The sequence below is a fragment of the Varanus komodoensis genome, unplaced genomic scaffold (genome assembly GCF_004798865.1).
Source record: "Varanus komodoensis strain SLA01 unplaced genomic scaffold, ASM479886v1 scaffold102, whole genome shotgun sequence".
NCBI classification, from domain to species: domain Eukaryota; kingdom Metazoa; phylum Chordata; class Lepidosauria; order Squamata; family Varanidae; genus Varanus; species Varanus komodoensis.
The window spans coordinates 332,045-355,211 of NW_025335279.1; the positions used below are offsets into that span (position 1 = coordinate 332,045).

Sequence of the window (23,167 nt, forward strand, 5' to 3'; positions counted from 1 at the left end):
CCAGATGCTCTTATTCTCCTGTGGTTTTCTAGCCCTTTTTATAAGATGATGGGTGGGGAGATGTCTCCTGCAAACTCTTGAGGTGCAATTAATTCATTGATTTTATAAAAATTATTTCTATTAGGCCTTTCTGAAATCTGCCAAGGTGGTGAGAAACCATTCCAAAAAACAAAATTGCTGGTATGACACATATAAAGTGGAACCCTGTGACTGCTAGACAGAGTGTAGAGGGCCTTAAGATATTTCGGAGCCCCAGCTCTGACCTTGGGAACTCATTCTGATGTTGAAGCTGGAACTCCCTCCATGCATAGGATGCCCATAATTCTCTGAATGTGGCAAATCTGCTCTCTTCAGATGTTTTGACTGTACCTCCCATAATCCCTGAACATTGGCCAGGCCGGCCGTGCTTGACGGGAGCTGTCATTCTAAATACCTGACAAGGGCAGGTTTCCTACCCAGAATTAAATCAGTAACAACTATCACAGAATGTTTTGAAAATTGCATTAAGAAAAACAGTTCAAAGAATTATGAGAGCTACATTTAAAAGATATGTTTTGATAGTCTTCCTAAAAGCAGAGAGAGTACAGATCAATGCAAAGGTCCGGTATTTCAGTTTGCAAGTGGTGCAGAAAAAAGCTTTCATGCATATCCATTAAGTACCAGCATCTTTAAAAGGGCATCCCCTGTAAATCTTAATAGTTAGATAAGATGAGGAGACAGTGCCTGAGGGGCATGAGGTGGGCAGAAGGCTGCCTCAAGGGTTAAAATCAGCAGAGCTGTGCCTGCTAGAGTGGGTTGCTTTGTTCTACTGGGGAAGAAAGGAAGTTAAAAAATAATGAAAAGAGAGGAGCTGCTTTCCGTTTCCGCTCTGGGAAATTTGGCTTTTGAACTCCCTTCCCAGCCAAAGAGCTGCCGCAGACGGGGATGGAGAAGAGATGGGAGGTTGCTTCTTAGAGACAAAACAGTGGGTGAGTCCCAGGAGCACCTCAGGGGAGAGGTATAACGGATCGCCAGTATTATTATTGTCATTAGCCTTTGAAGGAGGAGTGTCACAGTGAAGAAGGAGGGAATTGTGCTATTGGCAAAGGGGGAAGGAAAGGTGGTTTATTCCGGTCTGATTTCCCACCACATTCAGAAGATATGGAGTGCAGAAGGCAAGGCAGCCTTCCTCTGTATCTGCAGGATTACAACTCCCATTATCCCAGAAGGCTACTTACACCCTGCCATAAGACAGATTTCCCTGGCTTGATCCCCTGCAGATGTGCTACCCTATAATTTTCATGCTCTCCTGCTGGGAAAGTTATGATATTTGTAATCCTGTGCATCCGATGACCCCAGAATGGGGAAGACTTCTGCAAGTCAAGGCTATGGATGGGGTGTGAGACCTCAGTACTAACATTAACACACGGGATGCTTGGATGAGCATTTTGGATGCTTGTGCATCCCAAAACGGGATGGTTGCTATACCTCAAGAATTGCAACGAGCATCATCCTCTCTAAACAGTTAGGTATTTTTCTTGGGTCAGGCAGGCCTGGGCCACTGCTCTGAGACAGATCTTGTTTTTAACTGTTGCTCTTTAGTATGATTTAAATTATTTTGTGTGATTTTGAGTGCAGTGTTTTATTCTTGAAGAACCTGCTTCTGAACAGATAGATGAGATACAAGTGTGGTGGTACCCTCAGGGCAGGACTTCAGGGCAGCTTCCTGGGGTCCCCAGCAGGAGGGGCCTCCAAATGCAGCAGGGCTTGCAGGTCACATTTGGAAGTAATATACAGCACCTTCCAGAGGGGCTCCCCATAAGACCGTATGAAGTGCATGTCCTAAAACACCAGCCTTCCAGATGTTTTGGACTAGAACTCCCAGCATGCCTGCCCACTGGCCATGCTGGCTAGGTCTGATGGGAGTTGAAGTCCAAGAAATCTGGAAGGTATGTGGCTGGGGAAATCCATAATGCATGGAACATCTAAAGGGGTGGGGGAGTGCCCTCATAAGACCATTAGCCCTGGAGTCAAGTGTCCAAATAAATATTAGTAATTTTGTGGGAAACTTGTGAGGAATATGTGGACAAACTGCTGCTTTCTTCCTTCTCTCTTTGCATCCTGTTTCTACAGGGATTAGGCTGAGAGCCACTTGGCTAAAACCATAAGAAGTCTTTGCCACATTGCATCGGAAGCTCCATTTGAGCAGAAGATCTGGCCAGTTCTGGTTGCCTTCAGGGAGGATTTTGATAGCTGAGCTGCTTCTGTTTTGAGCACATCCTCAGCTCCTGAATATTCCCTCTCATTGTCTGGAAGCATCACGTAATTTCTGTGGGACCAGTTGCATTCTATCGACTAAACTCCAGGAACCAAAAATACAGGCCTAGGGTTAAGGTGGCCATTTGTGAATTGCCAAAATAATGAAAAAAGAGGACATGAATCATCACAAAAGAGGGCATCAGCTCGCATAGAATTGGCTTGTGCTAATTTATCTGTATAGATGCCAATTTAAAAGAAATTGTTATAATTTAAATAAAATACAGTACAGGTGACCAGGTGAACTGGGTGCCCATTCAGGTCGGCTCATTAGCTGCTAACTGTGGATGGGCAACTTTCAAGCGGCTGCTGCACTCGCTTGTCGGGATTCCTCACCTTGAAGCTGGAGTTAGACAAGGCAGACCTTTAATTAGAGGGTACCATCAATCTAGAAAACAGTCCTCTAGCAGCTCTTCAGATACAGGACTCTGCTCTGAGAACGAGGACACCTGGACACCTAGTCTGTGCTGAGCTGCCAGGCAGTTGGAGATCTTTCAAGGCCCGGTTCCTCCAGAGCGAGAAAGATGACTACAATGGAAGGGACTTCAGTGGGCACATGCCTTCAGTGTCCCTCAGCCCAGGAGGAGGCAGGAGGTGCCGGAACAAAATCCGAGGAACAGGCTGTGCCAGAGTCCGGAGAAGGATCGGAGGAGAAAGAGAAAACGCCTCATGTCATCCAGTCTGGGACTCTCCGAGAGTTTCTGAAATGGGCAGCCCCTCAGCAGATCAAGCAAGAACCGGAGGAGGTTTTGCCGGAGCACTGGGAGGCGCAGTGGAGGGAATTCCTGAAGGCGATGCAGGCCGCTCCTTCGGAGCCCTCCTGCTCGCCCGCCAAGCCTCCTCTTGACCGCTTCCAGCGGTCCGCAGTCCGCGCCCACCGCCACCACCACCGCCCCAGCAGAGGAGGCGGAGTGACCGGGGCGCCGCTAGGCCTCCGCGGAGAAGCCAAGTGGGCCCGTGGCAACCTGAGTGCCAGAGGCAGCAAAGGCCCTTCCAGGAAGATCAAGGCGGCCCTTCTGGAGAGGCCGGAGATGCAGCGGCAGCGCTTCCGGATGTTCCGCTTCGAGGAAGCCAAGGGGCCCCGCGAGGTTTGCAGGCAGCTTCGGGAGCTCTGCCACTACTGGCTGAAACCGGAGAGCCACACCAAGGAGGAGATCCTGGAGCTGGTGATTCTGGAGCAGTTCCTGACCGTCCTGCCCCAGGAGATACAGAGCTGCATCAGGGAAGACGAGCCGGAGACCTGTGCCCAGGCGGTGGCCCTGGTGGAGGGTTTGCTGCTCAAGCAGCAACGAGGGCCCAGAGGACGGGGACCACGCCAGGTGAGGAGGCAGGGCTAGCGCGGGCAACCCTGCAGGGCTCAAAATGAGGACTTGTGTAGGCAGGAGTGGAAGCGGCGTGAGGCTTTTCGCGTTGCTGGATTGTCTTCATAGGAACGTAGCAGGATGAAACGCCCTTGCGCACGGCCATCTGCCTTCGGGCAGGTTTATCCTTGTTGCTCGCTTCAGGGGAAATGTGCACAAAAATACACAGAACTGTGTAGGGAGCAGAAGTACACGTGCAGTGCACACATTTGAGAAAAGTGCACAGAAGGACATTGCAGCCATGTAAAAGGTGTTGGAAAAAGCGACATGGGAACAGGGGAAGCGGTTGGGTGCAGAATGTCCTGATACCTGATCTGTGGTTTTAAAGGACAATGGGGCACATTCCCTTGGGAACTGCTTGCCCTCCTGGTTAGGAGAGGGAATGATGTGCAGGGGAATCCCTGGAGATGACATGGGGCATTCGCCTCGCCTCCTGCCCAAGACCCTGGTGGCCTCCAGGCGATGGGCTTCAAGGAACAGCCTTGGCTGAGGACAGATGGGCTGGGTTGGTGGTCCAGGCCATCCCACAGGCTGCCCGTCGCTGCAGGAAGCAAGCGGTTCTGGACAGAGAGAGGCGTGCTGAGTGTTTTGGCTCTGAAGGGGGGGGGAGTGTCAGCACAGTTTGGGAAGTTCTGTCCACGCCCCCCCCCCCTTGCCTAACTGTGGAGCTCATGCTGTCCTTGCTGATGGTTCCAGGGGCCAAGTTTCTTTGAAGATGGAGCAGTCGGTCCCTCCAAGGCACGACGCGTTTCAGCCGATGTGGGACAGAAGCCAGCCAAACTGGAGGGTGGCAGAGAAGTGAGCCCACTAGGTAAGGCTTGACCATGCTGGGATTAGAGAGCTTGTCGAAACAAAAGCAAAGCGAGTCAGAAGGGCTCTCCCGGGCCATGTAGACGGACCCCCAGCTCCAGCCGGCTCCGCTCATGTCATCCCCAACATGTGGTTGTCCAATCTTTCCAACACCCCCCTGATGGGGCCTCCAGCGCCTCCCATGGGAGCCCATTCCATTTTCTAGGGGTTCTAACTGCCAGGAAGTACTTCCCGATCTCCAACATTAAGCCTGGTTCCTTGAGCTTTGCCCCTTGGAACACATCCTGCCCCCCACTGCAGGGGAGAAGAGGTCACGGCCCTCCTGCACTTGACATCCCCTCACATACTATATGTCGCTAAGAGATCCCCTTGGAGTCTCCTCTTCTCCAGGCGGAAAAGACCAGTTCCCCCAATCTCTCCTCATGTCATCCCTCCCATCCTGGCTACCATCCTTGTGACCCTGCGCTGAACTGAGTCTAACCTAACTGTGTCCCTCCTATAATGTGGAGCATGGAACTGGACGCATGTGGGCACACCAGAGTCATGCAGAGTGATAGCAGCACCTCCCTAGATCTAGAAGCCATCCAATGGTCGTGTTGCATTGTGGGTAAGAAAGAGAGCCCAAATTGCAGGATCATACCTGGCTTCAAATGCACCCAGCAGCCCTAGGCCAGAGGCGGGCAGGCCTTTCTCAGCCAAGGGCTTCTCTCCCTCATTGGCCACCAGCAGGGCCCAAGGCAGTGGTGATTAGGGCCGGGGTCAAAGACTGGTGAGCTGCCCCTTTTCTCTTTCTTCCACCACTTTGTCACTCTCTCCCTCTTCTTACCTGGCCAGCGGGCTGCTGGGGAAGAGACAGTCATCCCATTTAGATGACTGTCCAGACACTTTTTGAATGTCTCCAGTCAGGGAGAGCCCACAGCTTCCCCAGGTAATAGGTTCTGCTGTTGGCGTACTGCTCTGACAGTCAGGAAGCTCCTCCTGATGTCTAGTCTAAAACTGCTTTTTTAAAACTTAAGCCCCTTATTCCATGTCCTCCACTCTGGAACAGACAAGAAGAGATCTTGTCCTTCCTCTTTGTGACAGTATTCCAGGTACTTCTAGAGTGCTATCATATCTCCCCTCTGTCTTCTCTTCCTGAGACTGAACATGCCCAGTTCTCTCAGTCTTTCCTCACAGGGTTTTGCCTCCCGTTCCTGAATTGTCCTTGTTGTCATCCTCTGTATCCTTTCTAGCTTTTCTGCATCTTTTTAAAACTCAGGTGCCCAGAAATGGACACAGAAGTCCAGGTGAGGTCTGACTAGTGCTGAGTAGAAGAGAACTAGTATTTCATGTGTTTTGGAAGTGATGCTTCTGTTGATGCAGCCCACAATAGCATTGTAAGGTTATTAGGTCTGGTTTTTAATGGAAATGTTTTACATGTCAAACTGTTTTACATTTTTGTATATTGGCATCTTTAGCTGTTTTAAATTCGCATGTTGGAATTTAGACTGCGTTTTATTGCATTTGTATGTTTATTGCATCTTTTGGTTTTTTTTATTAATTGGGGTGTACCACCCAGAGAGCTTTAGCTACTGGGCTGTATAGAAATAAATACATTTGCCATGTCGAGGAGGGTGACCCACAGACCATGATCTGTGTGTGAGTAGGAAATGGTCAGGCTCCTAATTTGCCCTCAGCCCTCCCATGTTGCTTGGCTCCAGTCTCCTCTGAATAATCACAGAAGAGAGGACCAGCCAGTCCCATCACACCCAAGGCAGAGGTGCAACAGACTTAAGGACAGGCTGATTGGAAGGCTCTAATCCCATACCAGGGCATCACGCAGAGATACTGCGGGCAGCCTCTTTGTGGGTGAGTGCCTTGGGCTCCCTTAATGCCCACCAAGCTCCTCCCTTTCCTGATTATTGTTTTATTTAAAGTTTTTTTAATTACTCCTTTTTTAAAAAAACTGGCCTGCTGTGAATCATAGAATAGTAGAGATGGAAGGGGCCGTGAAAGCCATCGAGTCCAACCCCCTGCTGATGCAGGAAGCAACATGCATTCCATTGACCTCATTAGTTTGACTCCAGAGAGTGCTTCTGGTGTTCTGCAGCCCAATTTCCTGCCTCCGCTTTGGAGAAGCTCACAAGTTTGCCCCACAGGGAATGGGGCTTTGTGACTAGACATTCTCCTTATTGTAGCCCTTTCATGAATGGGAAGACACCCCTGCTGTGGCAGCTCTTTTTGGTGATGGTCACGGCACTCTCAGAATTCCAAATTCCACTGACCCAGAAAGAATGGGACCTGCGCTTTAACTTATTTTTTTCCCGGAGATCTTTTGTGGTGTAGAGTCTGGGAAGTCCTGACAGAGACTGAAGACTGGAAGACGAGGAGCTGCAGAACAGAGGACCACTTGCCGGTAGATTTTTCTGTCACATTCCTGACTTTCTGGAAACTGAGATCTGTCTTCTGTTTCAGGCCACTGCAGGGCTGCTGGTGCTTCTGTGGAAAAGAGAGCTAGCCGTGGGGCAGGGAACAGGTCATGCAGCCCACTAAGAACCCAACAAGGAGACGGGAGCCTGCAAAGTACCGACGGCGGGAAAAAGGCCCGTCGGACCCCCACCTTTGTCTCACGCCAGAAGGGCCACGCGGCACAGAGTCCCCACCAGTGCACCGATTGTGGGAAGCGCTTCACTCAGCGTTCAAGCCTCACCATCCACCGGAGAATCCACACAGGAGAGAAGCCCTACCCCTGTCCCCAGTGTGGGAAATGCTTCCGGCAGAGCTCAAACCTTCTGAAACACCAGAGAATTCACTCAGGAGAGAGGCCCCATCGATGCCAGGAGTGTGGGAAGTGCTTCGCCCAGCGCTCACACCTCCTCATCCACCAAAGGACCCACACGGGGGAGATGCCCTATGTGTGCTCCAAGTGCGGGGAAAGTTTCAGCCAGCATCGGGGCCTCATCGCTCACAAGAGAGTCCACACCGGAGAGGCAACCAGAGGCTATGGCTGTCCCAGCTGCGGGAAGCAGTTCCAGCAGAATTCGGATCTCAATAAACATTTGCGAATTCATACAGGGGAGAAGCCCTACAGCTGCTCCGAATGTGGGAGACGTTTCCGCTACAGCTCCAATCTCAGTAAACACCAGAGAACTCACAAGGGAGAGAAATCGTACCTCTGCAAATGAGAATGGGAAATGCTCCAGCCACTTACCAACCCAGAATATGTACCAATGAGGACGGGCTGTGGCAAGAGATCTGTTTCCATCTGCAGGTTGCAAGACACATGCGAACCCACTTAGGACATGCTCTGTACATCTTCAGTGAATGTGGGAGGAGCCTCAGTTCCCAGGCTACCTTGACCACACATCAGAGAATTCACTGTATTATGCTGATATTTTTATTGTTGTATTTTTATTTTGTCTGTTTGGCTATTTTATTGTTGTTTTTCTGTTTCGTTTCTCTGTAAACCACCTTGAGGGCATTTGCCAGTTGGGTGGTATATGAACATAATAAATGAATGAACAACCAAATGACCTGGATGTTGGGGAACATGGGTGGGAGGGTGCTCTTGCACCCTGTCCTGCTTGTGGGTTTCCCATGGGCGGTTGGTTGGCCGGGATGTGAACAGATTGCTGTACTAGATGGACCTTGGTCTGATCCCGCAGGGCTTTTCTTATGTTCTTGACAGGGAGCCTGTCATTAGAGAGAAGACAAAAGCCACATAGAGAGTTCAGCCGAGCCAAAACAGAGGAACTCCTTGGATGGATTCACGTATAATGGCAAGCAAACCCAGCAAGAGTGGTGACTCGTGGTAAGGATGGTCTCTGTGAAAACATGGAGAGAAACAATGGTCTGTTGTATGGTTGCTACATTTCACTATGGCTTGCTTGTGCATCGGAACGAGTCTCCACGTTTCCATTAGCAAGTTTCACAGCAAGAGTGGCTGCAGCTACCTCAGACTGTCGTGGTAGCGTCTGTTATCCAGTCAGCCTGGCACCAGCTGAGTCCTCTGCAGCCACGCTACGATTGGCCACTCCACCCTGTCTCACTGCTCTGCCTGTGTGCTCTCTTCCCAGTGCCCACTTGCAGCGGTGGAATCTCGGTGGCAGCCCCGCGGGCATCGCCACCTCCGGCAGCAGCAACCTTGGAGACAGCTGTGCTTGGTGCTCCTGCCCGGTCACTGCGGTTTGCTCCAGTGGTGCTTGGCAGGTGCTCTGCACTTGCTCTGCTCTTCTCGGGAAAGTTGCTCCATGCAAGAGGAGCCCCCAGGCTGCACACAGGCAGTGCCAAGAGGGCCCTCACTCTGAAAGGCCCGTCTCCACCTTCAACACCTCTCCTGTCTTGTCCCTGCTGTCCCCTCCCCTGCCACTGCTGTGGGACAAACACACTCCCATCTGCCAGTCACGAAACTTTCCCAAGCAGATACCCACACATGCCCGCTCAAGAAACGCCCCAGCAGGACACACCACTTCTGTGCATCAGCCTGGAAATACTATATATCTGGCACTGTCTCACCTGGTGAATAACCATCCCAATAGCTGGAGTCACCTGCAGCCTCCCCAGAAACACTGCTGCGCCATGCCAAGCCCTTCTAGTGGGACCAGAGTCAACTAAGCCTTCCCCACACCTTCCACAGACGATGGGTATCTTTCTTCCAACGGCATGCCTGCAATGCAACAAGAGAATTCAAGAAGATGATGGTAACAGATTGTGTTCTCTGCATTTCTCCTTGCCCTGCCAAATTGTTGACCAAAAGGTCCCTGCCCTGGTGTGTGTATGCCCAAAATACGCAACAGGGGAAGGTTTTCTTTTAAAGAATTTATTCTTGAGAATATCAACTAATTGTTCCAGATAAACCCCCTCAGGAGTCCTTGGCCCTTTTATACATTGATCATTAGAGGGTTACATGTAATATAGTTAACACTTTCCAGTAGGTTATAGAAGTAAAAAGTTGGAATGGTGTGATCTTTCTCACTTGCATACTAAAGACTATGCTCCAAAGGAGGGGGAAGGACTGGGTGCTATTCCAGAGAAGAGGAGGAGGATGGGCTGGACTGGTGTGAATTGCCCCTTGAGCTGCTGTTACCTGTCAAGTGCCAACTAGCTTTCTCTGGACTGCTGCCTGGTCAGTGCCAGCGACATTGCAAGGATGCACAAAATTGCTGATTTCTAGAAAAGAGGGTTTTTCACTGGTCCAGTTATGTGCCGATGATTGCCTGATCATACCTGTGTAAGTTGTACCTATTAATTTGTGCTTCAGTTTCTCCACTTCGGAGCTAAGCCACCCCTGTGGCTTCTGTTCCCCTATTATCTAGTTTGCATTTCATAGTAGTCATTATATATATTTTTGCAAGTTTTGTTTAAGGCAATCTCGGTATGGTAGGGGCACACTGGATGCAGCATTCACGATATGCCACTGGGCCAGAGCGACCAGCGTCACAATGGGACTGTTAGCCAAAAATGGGTGCATTTTACCAGGCAGATGCTTCCCAGCGCAGTGAAAATCAGCGCGTGGGCGGAAACTGCCTCCAGTGGACTCCGTGGATCGTGGCAGCCCGGCTTCCTCCTCCCAACCCAGCCGCAAAGGGGAGTTACGTCCGCCTCGCATGCCCCGGCCTCCCCTCCACGCAGGGGGATTCTGCACGGGTGTGTGAGAGAGAGCCCTTTCCATCCATCCGCTCTGGCTCTCTCGCCAGTCAGCTTCGTAGCGCCATCCCGCCTTGAGAGCAGGCCAGGGGCGCGTGGGGTGGCGGCTGCCGCGGCCCCTTTAAGAGGCCGTCCGAGCGTGCGCCGCTCCGTCCCTGCCCGCAGCCCGCGTCTCTATAGTTCCAGACAGGTGAGTGCCGAAGAAAGGCCGCCGCGCGGGCGGGTGAGTCCCCGTGCCCCTGAGCATGTGCAGAATATTTGTCCTTGTCATGTCCCCCTGAGGTGCTGACGGGGCCTCTTGCCCCTGCGGGAGCCTCTGCCCGTCCTCCGGCGGGGCCGCCCGCGGGCCCTGCAGCGCTGCCGGCGCGGTGTCGCCCGAGGAGTGCCAGGGCGCAGCGGCCGGAGGGGGCCGCGCCGCGGCTGCCCCCGCAGGCCTCGTCCCGCTTTCGGTGGAGGCCCTCGCGCCGCCCCGCCCCGCCGCCTGCTCGGCAGAGGGAGAGGGGATGCGCCCTCGGCCGCTGCCTCTCGGCCGGGCTGCGCTGTCGTCCCGACGCCGCCGCAGCTCTTTCCTCCTCTCCCCGCCCGCCTTTCCCAGCTCGTCGCAAGTGTTTTCGTCCGCTGCGCTTGCTTCTGCTCGTTGCTTGGCAGGGGAGGCTGGTGCCGCCGAGCTGAAAGGGCTCCGACCACGGCAGCGCTTTGTCTGAGCCCTGTGGGAGCTATCCGTGGTGCTGAATTCCGTCCCTAGGCACCATTCGCGCCATGGATCGCGGCCATGGAGCTCAGACGGCCTTGCAGGAGGAGTAAAGCACGGGCATCACTACCCTCCCTTGCCTTCATTTGTCTGTTTCTCCTCGCCCCCGTCCTACTGCAGACCCATGCTTTGGTGTGCATAGGCAGGTTCTAGGTGGTTCTGTTAGTTTATCTTGCACTTGCTGTTTCCAAGCATGGCTGTTTATTGCATGTTACCCTTTCTCCCTTCTTTTCCCTAAGTAATCTTACCCCCTGCCATAACTGATATGGCTGCTTCATTTCAAATAAACATTGTTAGTAAGTCCCAAGCTTCTCTCGTGCTTATGAGCACTTCAGGCTTCAAAACAGGGCATGCTGGCTTGGCCCTCTTTTCAAGATGGAGGATGGAAAATGAGGAAGCAGAAGAAATGTAAACTTAACGTAAAGAGATGGAGGTAAGGGGGCTCTACAGGGGACAAAAAAGAGGTGGAATGTGATTACAACAAAGAGCAGCAACATGGGGGAAAGGGTTTCAGGGAAGGAAGAGTTCTACATGCATATTTCTAACCAATCTCATTCCTTGCAGCTCTGGGGCAAGTAACAGAAGCTAAAATAAATGCATATGAAATGGCAATATTAAAAACAGTTTAAACTTCTAGGTGCCCAACCTATCTGAAGCAAATTCAGATCCCTACTACCACCACGCTTGTGGATCAGAACTCCTACAACTATCAGCCTCCCAGTTTTCTTTGCAGGCAAGCTGGTAGAGGAGGGATATGCCTTTCTGTTACTTTTCCATTGCTCTACTTGGTTTCTATGCTTGTGAGAGAGGAATGAAAACCCTTTTTTCTATGGTCAGCAAGGAGACCAGGCAGGCAGGTAGAAAGAGGTGGAACTCACTGTCCTTCCTCTACTGGTGTACTTGATGGAGAGCTTTTACTAGCCTACTAAAAGGCTGTTGGCCTCCATTTCCATGCTGGCCACAAATGAGGAAGTTTCCCCTTCTTGACATTCAGTATGAAAATGCAAGCTACTAATCCCTCAGCAGGCTATTTAAAAGTCCTGCAGATTTGTAAACTTTGTGGGCTTACTGAGAAGGCTCCTTTGGATTTATTTCATCATCGAACTGAAGGTTAACTAGTTCCTGGTTTCATTTGGCTTTTCTAGTCCAGGGTGGCTAACTGATAACTCATGAACCAGATCCAGCCTTAGGGTTGGAAGAAAACTCAATTTTATTCCTGTAGTCATGATGATGGATTTAAGTCAGCTTAAAATATGAAACTACATGTGGCCACAGTGTTTTTTTAAACTCTTGGTTTATTGCTCTAATGTGTCAGGAATAGCAATTGTACAGTGTGAAAGAGTGGTCAGGATGTGGAGAAATGCTTCATACCTGAAAAATATGCTTGGCCTTCTAAAGTTTCCCTGACTGCCTCCGTAAGGCCACAAAGTCCAGAGTATAAAATCACACTGTTGTACCGCTGGCTCTGACTCAAGGACCCTTCCATAGTGCCCATGTTTGCATGCTACAATCATCCCTACATTCTAAATATGCTTAAAATGTTTTATTCCAGTGTGGACTTTCTGTTTATGGGAACAGTAAGAAAAACACTACAGAATCTATGTTTGCATATAGGTTACACTCCTGCATTGCTATCTTGTTTCTCCCTGCATGTTTCTAGACAGACCAAAATAAAAATAAAAATAAAAAAATGCTGCAGGTCAGAGCTTTTAGTGAGGATATCCATCCGCTCAGGCGGTGACTAATATCATTTAAAAGAACATGCCTGTGAAATGCTGTGAGGGAGAATAGAACTACCCACTCCTGTTCTAGCCCATCTAAGACAAAAGCAAGCTGTGAGCATCTTTAGCCACTGAAGCAGAGTCTCTGATGTGTGGCACGCTGGGAGAAATGTTAAAAAATGTGCTCCCAAGCAAGAAATTATGACTCTTATATTTTAAGGATATCTGAAAGTCTGAGAGATTTTCAAACCAAAGAAACTTCTTCCCACCTCCCTAAGCTCTCATGTCATAACTTTTGCTCTAGGCTAAAGATCCTTTATGTTTTTCCCCCACTGTGGATTTTCTGATGTTTACGGAAACCAGAAAAGCTGCAAAACCTCTTTTCACAGGCAGTGCATTTGTATGGCTTCTCTCCTGTGTGCGTTCTCCTGTGTCCAATGAGGGAGGCTTTCTGGCTGAAGCTTTTGTCACAGTCTGTGCATTTATGCGGCTTCTCCTGCCTGTGAATGGTCTCATGTCTTAGGAGGTCTGAGGGTTGACAGAACCATTTGCCACACTGCAAGCACTGATAGGGCTTCTCTCCTGTGTGTAGCTTCTTATGTCGGACGAGGTTAGGGGCGTAACCAAAGCGTTTCCCGCACTTGGAGCACTCATAGGGTTTCTCTCCAGTGTGGGCTCTGCGGTGTGTAATAAGGGACCGCTTATCACAGAATCTTTTGCCACAGTCTGAACACTGATGGGGTCTCTCTCCCGTGTGGGTTTTCTCATGAATAAGGAGGGATCCTTTCCAGTGGAAGTTCTTGCCACATGCTGAGCATGTGTATGGCTTCTCTCCCGTGTGGGTTCTTTTGTGCATGATAAGGGATTTTTTATCACACAAGTGTTTGCCACACTCCAAGCACTGGAACGGCTTCTCTCCGGTGTGCAGCTTTTTGTGCCTTGCAAGGCTTGAGGCATATCCAAACCGTTTCCCACACTCTGAGCATTCAAAGGGTTTCTCTCCTGTATGGGCTCTCTGATGTGTACTGAGGGAATTTTTATCACAGAAGCCTTTACCACAGTCCGAGCAGGTGTATACCTTCTGTTCTCTGTGCGTTCTCTTATGTCTTGAAAGCACAGAACGCTGAGAGAAAGATTTCCCACACTGTGTGCAACTGTATGGTTTCTTGCCCATGTGGATCCTTTGGTGCTTCCTGAGATAAGAACTATCACGGAAACTCTTCCCACACTCAGAGCAGTCATAGTGCTCCTCTGCTGTGTGGGTCCTCTCATGACTAACAAGAAGATGACTGAAGCGTTTCTGGCAATTCAAGTGTTCATATGGTCGCTCGCCCATACGGGTTCTCAGGTGCATTATCAGCTGTGATGTGCTGATGAAGGTTTTGTCACAGTAGATGCACGTATATGGCATTTCTTTGCACTCCACTGCTTGATGCTTGGGAAGGCCAGAGCTACAGTGGTGGTTTCCGCCATGGTCAGGCACCATTGTTTTGGTGGGATGCTTGTAGACTCCCCCTGGACAAGTACTTTCACGAAAACTTTTGTTGCCATTGATACTAAGGGAGGTCTGTTTCGCTGCCTTCCCTGGATGGTCTTCATGGTGTCTTCCTGAGCCCTGTTGACTTCCAGGCTCCTTGTCTATCTCAAGAATATGGAGAGGTGCGCCTTCGGTTCTTCCTGGAGATGGACCACTGTTATCCACTTGCTCAGGCAGAGAGGTCTCCTCCTTCCACACTTGCCCATCAGCTTCTGGAACAGAAAAGTGCAGCTCAAGTCATACAAGAAAAACTTGGGAAAATGTTCACCCAGACTCCCCCAATCCGGCACCTTCCAAAGGTGTTCGACTTCAGCTCACAGCAGCCCTAGGCAGCGTGACCTGTGGTCAGGCCTGGATGTTTTGGGCAACAAAACATAGAGCTTTCCTAAGCTGCACAAAGCAGCAAAGTCTGCTTTTCAAACATGACATTATACTTTTCTTTTCAACAAACAGAACTCAAAGCAGCTTCCAACAGAGCAGAACAGTATCTAGTTTTCGGTGTCACGTTTTGAAGGATGCTGACAAAGCAGAACAGCCCTTTCCAACATGGCATGTTCTAGCTGTGTTGGACTGCAGGTTCCATCATCCCCACTGCTGGGGGTGTTGGGTGTTATAGTCTACAATAGTTTGAGGGTGCAGGGTTTGTTTGTTTGTTTAAAACTTTTCTACCCCGTCCACCACTAATCGCAGGACAGCTTACAATAAGGAAAGACTGTGGCAAAGTCTATCTATAGGTGTGTGACCAGGAGGTAAGGAGTCCGCAAACAACAACCTAGGAGAGGCTGAAAAAGCTGGTGGTTCCCAAATGCATCTGGAGTGGACGCCACATTTTGAGGTATGTGACCTTCTCCGGGAGCCCTCTGTGAAGGATATTAGGAGGGTAAGTACTCGGAGGAGGGCTTTCTCTGTGGTGGTGCCCAATCTATGGAATGCGCTCCCCAGAGAAGTCCGCCTGGCGCCGTCATTATTTTTTTTCCGACGTCAGGCGAAGACCTTTTTATTTAAATGCCATTTTAATTGTTAATATTTATTTATTTTATTTTTATGGCCAGGACATCTCCAATTATATTATATTGTTTTATATTATTATTTATTGTTGTAAGCCGCCCCGAGGCTTCGGCAAATGGGGCGGCATAGAAGCTTTCTAAATAAATAAAATAAAATTAATAATACACACTGTCATTTCAAAGGGGAGGGCCGTGTGAGCCCCACTTCATAGCACCAGTGAGCAAAGAGGCTGCTGGCTGGCTTGGTTCCCCTTTTTGAAAGAGGTCTTTCTGGGTATCACCGGGAAATTCTACTTCCTGTTCTAAATGAGGCAAATGCTTCTCCTAAGGCTGAGTGACCAACAAGAAGAGCCTTATGCTAATAGATACCTGCCTTTTGGGCCCTCCCCTTCCATCTGTGGCCACAGCCACCACTAGAACCTGGACCCCTAAAGCTTTTCTGCTGTAGTCTGTAAGAGGCTCTGTTCCCCTGTTGTAAAGAACGGGGGAGAGAGGAGCTCCCTCAGGACCTGCATTACTAGCTACATTGCCCTGTTGATGCATGGAAAAAAGATTCTTACCACGACTTTTTTTAGAGGTTCAAGAGCAATACTGCAATTTGCAAACCCCCCCCCCCCCGTGCTGCCAGTGCCTCATGCCCCCGTCCCCCGTCCCCTTTCCCTTTTACTGCACTGGCTCTTGTGGACTCTTGCAAGAGCTCTGCTGTCAGATCTTGCAAGAGTTGCAGAGCCACCTTTTCTGGCCACATGGCTCTCAACAAAGCCAACGCAGAAGCAAAAGCACATGGCAAGGGAAGCAGAGGGCGGGAGGCTTCCATGAGAGCCTGCCCTGCAGCAGGTGCCCTGGAGGGCCCCACCAGCCTCTCTTTCACTGCAGCAACGGCCACGACAGAAGAGGAGCCAGGGGGACTCTCTAGAGCACCTGCTGCAGGTGAGTCCTTGCGGAAGTGAGGAACATGGCGCAACTAGCCATCCCTCCTGCTCCACTTGCTGAGGTGGCTGCCTCATGCCACTTCACAATAGGGCCTGCTTTGCCTTACAAATGGCAAGCACCCATATGCACGAAGAGTTCGGTTCCGATACTGAAAGCACAGTGCAAAGGTTATTAAGGTTCAACAGGCAGCAGAGAGAACTTTCAGTGTGCAGGACAGGTTTTGGAGCCATGTCAGGTTCTTCTCCATAGCCTCAGCATGTCCTAGTTAGGGAGAACATCAAATATAATTGCTTTGCAACAGGTCTCTCCAGTGCTATTCTTTAGGGAAGAGCTGTTTTTGCTGTGAGAAACAAAACTGTTTGCTTTAGCAAAGCAGCTTCAGCCCTGTCTTTGTCTCCCAGGAAGAGGGGTTAGCTTGTGGCCTACTGACAGCCTCTGAAACAGGAGGAAGTATCTAATCTGCTGCTTGTGCTTTGGGTAGAGGAGCACACAGGTATACAAACAAGTGTCCTAGAATGACATCCATCATCTTGGGAAGCCTGGACCTGATGGGACCTGTGCAAGCTTCTCTTTGCCTGACTTTGCGTTGATTATGTGCAACCAGATTCCATCATTGTATTCAATAAGCTGTATGTTTTGAAGTGGTTTTGCCTTTTCCTGATTATCCTCAACTCTAAATCAAGATGTCTTTGGCTGAACGAAGGTCAGAGTAATACTATTTCCTTAATCGCTTACCCAGGGAGCAGGCTGCCACATCAACCGGTCGTTTGGTCCCCACAAAGTCCTGCAACTTTAGAGCATCCGAATGACCACATTCCAGCTTGGGGGAACTGACAGGCACCTCTTCCAAAGGCCCCAACAACTGGCACAGAAAAGAAAAATAGTTCCTTTTCAGAAATTGCCATTTTCCTTGGCAGTAATAGAATAACTGTATTGTATTGCCCCAATCTCAAAAGGCAGGGCTAGAAACAAACATGCAGATCTCACAAGTCTGACATGCCATCTGCCCCGTTCTAACGGACAATCAGGTCGCCTGCTCTCTGCCCTCCAAAGCAGCTTTGAGCTTCGCTGCAATCCTCACAGTAGCTGGAAAGAAAAGAATTTTCTCCAGCAACATTATACTGTTGCTGGGGAAAATTATACTGTTGCTGGGGAAAATACTCTTGCAAAGCAGATTATTTTAGGAAGCTTGGTCTTGAATGAGCCATTAAGAGCCATGAGGTTTTCAAAAGAACTGCTTGCTGGTGGAGAGGAAAGCTGGTTTGAGGATATCAATACACATCATTGCCCAAATGTTTGGAATCTCCTTAAGGGCATGGTGGGGGGGGGCGCAATATCAAGAAGATAGGAGAAAGTCCTACAAAGTCCCAGAATTCCCCAGCCTTTTTGGGGAATTGTAGGGCTTTTTTCCTGTCTAATTACTCATGTAGGACCACAGCTTTAGTCAGACAGGCTGTACTTAATTTAGTCATTAGATTTCTACACTGCCTAAAGACTGAAAGTCTTTGGGTGGTTCACCACGATCTAAACCATAAAATGCAATATCAACTACACATTAAAACAGCATAAAATAAAGATAAAAGTCAAGATAAAACCTAGCAGCAGTGCCAAGATTCAGATTTTGGTAACAGATTTAAACCCACAGAAATGGAAAGGCTAAAATGCTTGGGAGATTAAGCAGGCCTTCACCTGACGCTGGTAGGAGCTCAGTGTAAGGCCCGGGCAAGCCTTTCTAAGGCCCTTACGAAGGCGAGGGGACCAGGCCGTGCTTGGCTTCCTCCCCACCCCCTGCTCCTCACTGAATAACCACCAGCACTCCTTAGCAACCGAATCCCAGAGCTCTGCTTTCCTAGTTTTATATGATGCAGCTGCCGCAACCGTTTGCACTGGATCTCCGGGGACATGTAGGGCTCAATGTTCCCACCTTCTCTTCTGCTCCTTCCAGCTCTCGCAGCTGCGTCAAGAAATTCTCTGCCTGGGCCACCGCCTTGGCGCAGGTTTCTGGCCCACGGTCTCGGACCCAGCTTTGCATCTCTGGGGGAAGGACAGCCAGGAACTGCTCCAGTGTCACCAGTTCCAACATCTGCTCCTTGGAGCATCTCTCTGGCTTCAGCCAGCTACGGCAAAGTTTCTGCAGCTGCTTGCACACTTCCCTGGGTCCCTTGGCGTCCCAGTAGCAGAACTGCCTGAAGCACTGGCGCTGCGTCTCTGAACTGGCCACCTCCTCTGGAATCTCTCCCTCCGCCTTCACAGAGTCGAGACTTTGTTGGGCTACTCCGCTGAGGCCCAGCAAAGTTTGGCCAACACACTCTCCTCTAGGCCTCTGGCTGGCATCAGTGGCTTCCTTACCAGAGGCCTGGATTTCCAGTGTCTCCTCCTTGAGCCAAGCCTGAGGCAATGGCGGGTTTTTCCAACCCGAGTGAGGATCCTGCATTGTCTTCAGGAGTTCTTGCCACTGGGCTTCCCAGCACTGCTGAAGCCCCTCGGGTGGTTCTTGCTTCACCTGAGCCAAAGTAGCCTCAGGCAGAAACTCCCTGATGGTCCCAACCTGGACGACACGGGGGGCTCTTCCCCTCATCTCCCATTTCTCCCATGGCTTGTGTCCTGGTGAGTCCTGCTCTGCCATTTTTATTCCTGGAAGCACCTCCTAGGGTAGACAAGAAGCCCAGCTTTAATCATTTATATATTTGTCATGTCTTAAATTTAAAATATGTTAACCCACCTTTAAGACTGGAACCCTCTCAGAAGGCATACAAAAGAAAAAGCATTCCAAGGGAATATATTGAACATCAGTAGGTATATGTTCTTTAAAAATCCTTAAATAGAGGTTACCTATTGAAATCCAATAAAGACAGAAATTACCAATATAACCAGTACTCTGGAAGGGGATGAGCAACTTGGGGGTCTCCAGGTGAATCCAGGTGCAATTGACAACTGTTTTCAGCTCTAACCAGCATAGCCAAAGGGGATGGGCTGTACCAACAATAGGCCCAAACTTCTGGAGGATCAAAATTTGCCTACTATGTATTCTGGGAAGGCCAGAGAAAAACAGGTGGATCTACAAAGCTTTCCACAAGACCCACAAAGAAAAGCCTTAACAAACCCAAAGATTAATAAAAACAGGCTGATTCCAAAGTACAGCAGGAGGCAATCTGGGCACCTCCCCCCCACAAAAAAAAGGCGTTGAAGGAGGAGGCCCATTGACAGAGCTCCTGGAATATGAAAGGTTTCTGCTTCGACCTCAGCTTCTTCAGGTGGGACCAAATGGAAGGTCATTGCTGCCAAGCAGTGTTGGCAACACTGGGCCAGGTGCCCTGAGGGCTGGACACAGCTTCCTCCGTTCCTCAAACAATGCAATGTTTGCATAATTTGTGACAGCTGTTCCAAACTATGAGCACAAGGTATGCCACATCCTAACGGCAAAGGCCTCCTTTCAAGAAGGAGCCCAGAACGCTGCTGATCCCAGCTTGATTTCTTTGCATTGTTTATCCCACCTTTTGCCCATGAATCGCACAGCAGCCAACATGAATGTCTCAACAACTCTGAGACAGGTTAGAGCAACAGATGGGAGGATCAGACCCAGGGGGTACCCAGTCCAGGATTCTGGTCAGAGCAGCCAACCAACTGCCAAGAGGAAACCCACAAATGTACGTAAGCGCAAAAGCCCTCCTTGCCTATGTTCCCCAGCAGGCGGTGTACACAAATACATGACCTCTGATACTGGAGGCAAAATACAGCCTCCAGGAATGGGTCCAATCCCCTTTTAAGTGCCTCCATCGCTACACCTCATGGACACGAGTACCATAGTTTAACTGAGCTGCGTGAACAAATCTGCCCCGAATCTCCCACCACTTAGTTTCAGGAATGATCCCTTTCGAGTCTAGTATTATTACAGAGGGAGAAACATGCCTCCTCATTTTCAGGAAAAATGTAATTTTTCCATGGAGCGTTTGAAGTGTATTCACGCAAGGTGAAAAAGGCACGCAGAGAAGTGTTGTGTCCCGCAAAGATGAATGAGACCAATGGACGACCAGAATATGGTTTGAGGAGTTTAATACCTGCGCAGGGGCCAGCACTCTCACACAAGGATGGGATGAGTGCGGCCCCCGGTAGAGGAACAGCTGGGTTTTTATACCTTGTTACAAACAAATGGAAAATTGTTATCAACAGCCTAAGCAAGTGAGCATGATACAGAAGCGGAGCGGTTTGCGGTAAGCCTTGCCCATTTTCTGAAAGAACACCCTGTATATGCCTGGAACAGCTGTTAACATCCTGGTATGCTAGCTTCCTGTGCATGCCTGGGGCGCGGATAACATTCTGTTATGCTAACTTTAGTACACAACTGATAAGCCTCCTGTTATGCTAATCTTGTGCCAGGTGGGTAACAAAACAAAACAAAAAGCCTAACAAAAAGGCAACACAGAGACAATGGAAGGAGGGAAGAGAAAATAAACATAGGCATGAGGAAACACAGGCAGGGGAAACTCATGGCATGAAACTGAACATAGAAACAGGAGCGGAATAATATCAGTGATAATAAAGGCGAGGGAAACTACTGCGGAAGAACGGTGAGGTGACAAGAGGAAGTAAACCTCCACCACAGATGCCCTTGTGGGAAGCGACTGGCAAACCTGCAGCCTGGCTTTGTTTTCACTCCTATTAGGTCAGGAGAATTTAAATTCTTACTCAAGACTTCTGGGTTTGTCTGTACAGGCCACTATGAATGCCTTCCGTTGCACCTCTCCGAGATGGCATGGGGACAAATATCAAAACATCTAGGTTTTTTGCACAGCTGGGGCTCTTTCCTCCTCATCACCTTCCTTTGCTGGTCTTGATAAGTCCTCGCTCTATTCCTGGTCCACGTGGCGCAGACTAGAAAGTTGATCTGAATTTACTGGCAAGATCCGCAGCAGATTTCCAGGAGGTTCGCATGGCTTTCCACTCCCACGGCACGGGTTAACAGAGGCAGCGACAAGTGATTGCCCTCCGGCCCTCGATTCTGGGGCTGGAATGAGTGGGGCGGCCAGGATGGGGCTGGCGCGCGTGGAAGGGCTGCCGGCGCCATTCCGTTCCCGCAAATCCTTGCACTCTACGCGTGCGCCTTGATCTCGAGGCTCCGCTCGACCGCGTGGTTGTGTGAACGCAAGGACGGACCCGGCTTGCCTGAAGTCCGCCCGGCCCCGACAGAGCGATCTCGCTTGGAATAAAGACCATCGCCGGTCCCACCAAACTAACACGGGAGAGGCGAACCAGCTTCCTTGCCTGGGGGCCCGTGGACTGCCACCTTCTTTTCCCCACCTGCATCCTCCCCTTCCCCAAACGCGACTGACTCACCTCCTCCCAAGCGCGGCTTCAACGACGCTGAATTCCTCCACCCAACGACCTAAGCCAGGGGGCGCTCGCTCCCCGCCTCCCGCCGCCCCGCAGCGCCACCCCTCGCTGGGCGGAACAGCAACGGGGGTGGGAAATCAGCCCGAATGCAGCCTCTCTAGGAACCGGGGCGCCCTTGGTCGCGCTCCCGCCAGAAGGGGTTGCTTTCCAGCTGGTGGTGCCCAGCGCTGCGAGTCCCCCGGTCGGAGGGCGGACTTCCAGGGCCCGAGCCCCGAAGCTTTCCTCTGGCGCCCTTGGGTCCCCGGGAGGCGTCTGTGCCAGCAGCCTGTTCAAGGGCGCTTGCTGAAAGAAAGGTGCCGTCGCCCTGATGCCCCCCGTTGGAGCTGACCCCCTGGAATAGCCGGCTTTTGGCCACTTCTGCCGCACCGCCTGCCGCCCCCGCCCCCGCTGGATCTCTGCCGGAGGGCTCCCCCCGCGGCCCTCCTGGCCCCTGCCAGGCATCCACGTTCGAGTACAGAGACCTTTGCAAACATAGGCACGTTTTTGCTCCCGTGGACCTGAGACCTGGCTCCTTTCGGGGCCCTCTGTCCGAGAGTGTGTCCGGTCCAGAGCTTATTTAGAGAGAAGAACGCAAGAACGGTTGCCCATGAAAAGTTAGCATCAGAATCACGGACAACGGAGTAGTCACACTCACAGGTGACTCCTATGGTGAGATGTGTGGTGTCAGATGTTGACATTGCAATGATTAATTATACGTTTGCGCCTACACATATTGAGGATAGGTGTACATGCATATAACTGCTGCAATATGCTCTGCCTGGGGCGCTCCCTGAAGTGTGTCCGGAAGCATCCATTAGCGCATCTTACCTGGGCCATATCGCACTTGCCGTGAAAGACCTGCATTTCTTGCCTCTTGCTCTCCAGGCCCAACTCAAGATGTTGGTTTTAACCTTGAGCAGAGTGATCCTATGAGGTTCTTTTGTCCTATGTTGTGGGGTGATCCTTTGGTGGCCACCATAATCATCATAAGTAGACAGAAAGGAAAGGCTTATTGTTATTCAGGTCCTAATTTATGATGGCAGTGTGTCTTAAATAGCTTACTCCTGGGATGTGTTTGGGTTTACCCTGTTAGACTAGGAGCCATCCAGAAAGAGCAGTGTTAGCGGTAACAATTTGAAGTCACTGCGCTGCCTTAACCATTTTTTTTTCATTTTTTATAAGAAAAAAGATGGAGGAAGCAGTGAGAAATGGAAGACCATGTCATCTGGAGCTCCAGTAAATATATGAATAAGTCAGGGCATTGGCATGGTAAAGACCTTGTCTGGGACCAAGAGTATATTCTTAGTCAAGAATATGAGGTATATTTGCCTGAGAAGAATATATATTGAGCACAATAGGACAGACTTCTGAGTAAACACATATCTGGGCTTGCAATGTAAAAATCATTAAGAATATGACAAGGACCAAATTAGGCTCAGAATGACTTTATTCGTTTGCTTGCTTGTTGGATTTTTATCCCACTCCATTAGCCATAAGGCTTCAATAGAATTGCAAACTAATTTCCTCACTGAAATTATGTGAACTGAAGCTCAGTGATCCTTTGAAATTCACTGTTTTCTGAATTTTGCCGTTCAAAATATATGCATAAAAATGTGCATTGTAGACAAATTTAAAAATGAATTGTATTAGGAAAATAGTTTGCAGAAATATGTGTATTAAATATGTACATTCTAACATGTTATATAGAGATAGAGACAGAGACAGAGAACCAAGGCATGTTGTCTTATTGCAAAATG

At 49.9% G+C, this 23,167-nt stretch overlaps 2 protein-coding genes across 3 annotated transcripts in view; one reads left to right on the top strand and one right to left on the bottom strand.

Moving 5' to 3' along the window:
- LOC123017816 overlaps positions 1–23,167 on the top strand; it is a 213,904-nt gene that overhangs the window by 152,034 nt on the left and 38,703 nt on the right. Inside the window, exons 6-7 of the mRNA XM_044419407.1 lie at positions 7,098–7,614; positions 8,522–8,630. Coding sequence (XP_044275342.1) covers positions 7,098–7,614; positions 8,522–8,630 — 626 coding nt within the window. The remainder of the gene's footprint in view (positions 1–7,097; positions 7,615–8,521; positions 8,631–23,167) is intronic.
- On the bottom strand, positions 12,374–18,680 carry LOC123017788 (zinc finger protein 345-like). 2 transcript variants are annotated; one of them, XM_044419363.1, is made up of 3 exons: positions 17,965–18,680; positions 16,776–16,902; positions 12,374–14,309 (listed from the first exon to the last, which is right to left on the bottom strand). In XM_044419363.1, exons 1-3 carry the CDS (start codon positions 18,664–18,666, stop codon positions 12,880–12,882), a joined length of 2,259 nt encoding a protein of 752 aa, XP_044275298.1. In that variant the 5' UTR covers positions 18,667–18,680; the 3' UTR covers positions 12,374–12,879. The 2 variants fall into 2 exon arrangements, with proteins under 2 accessions (XP_044275298.1, XP_044275297.1); XM_044419362.1 differs by having other exon boundaries at positions 12,374–14,312.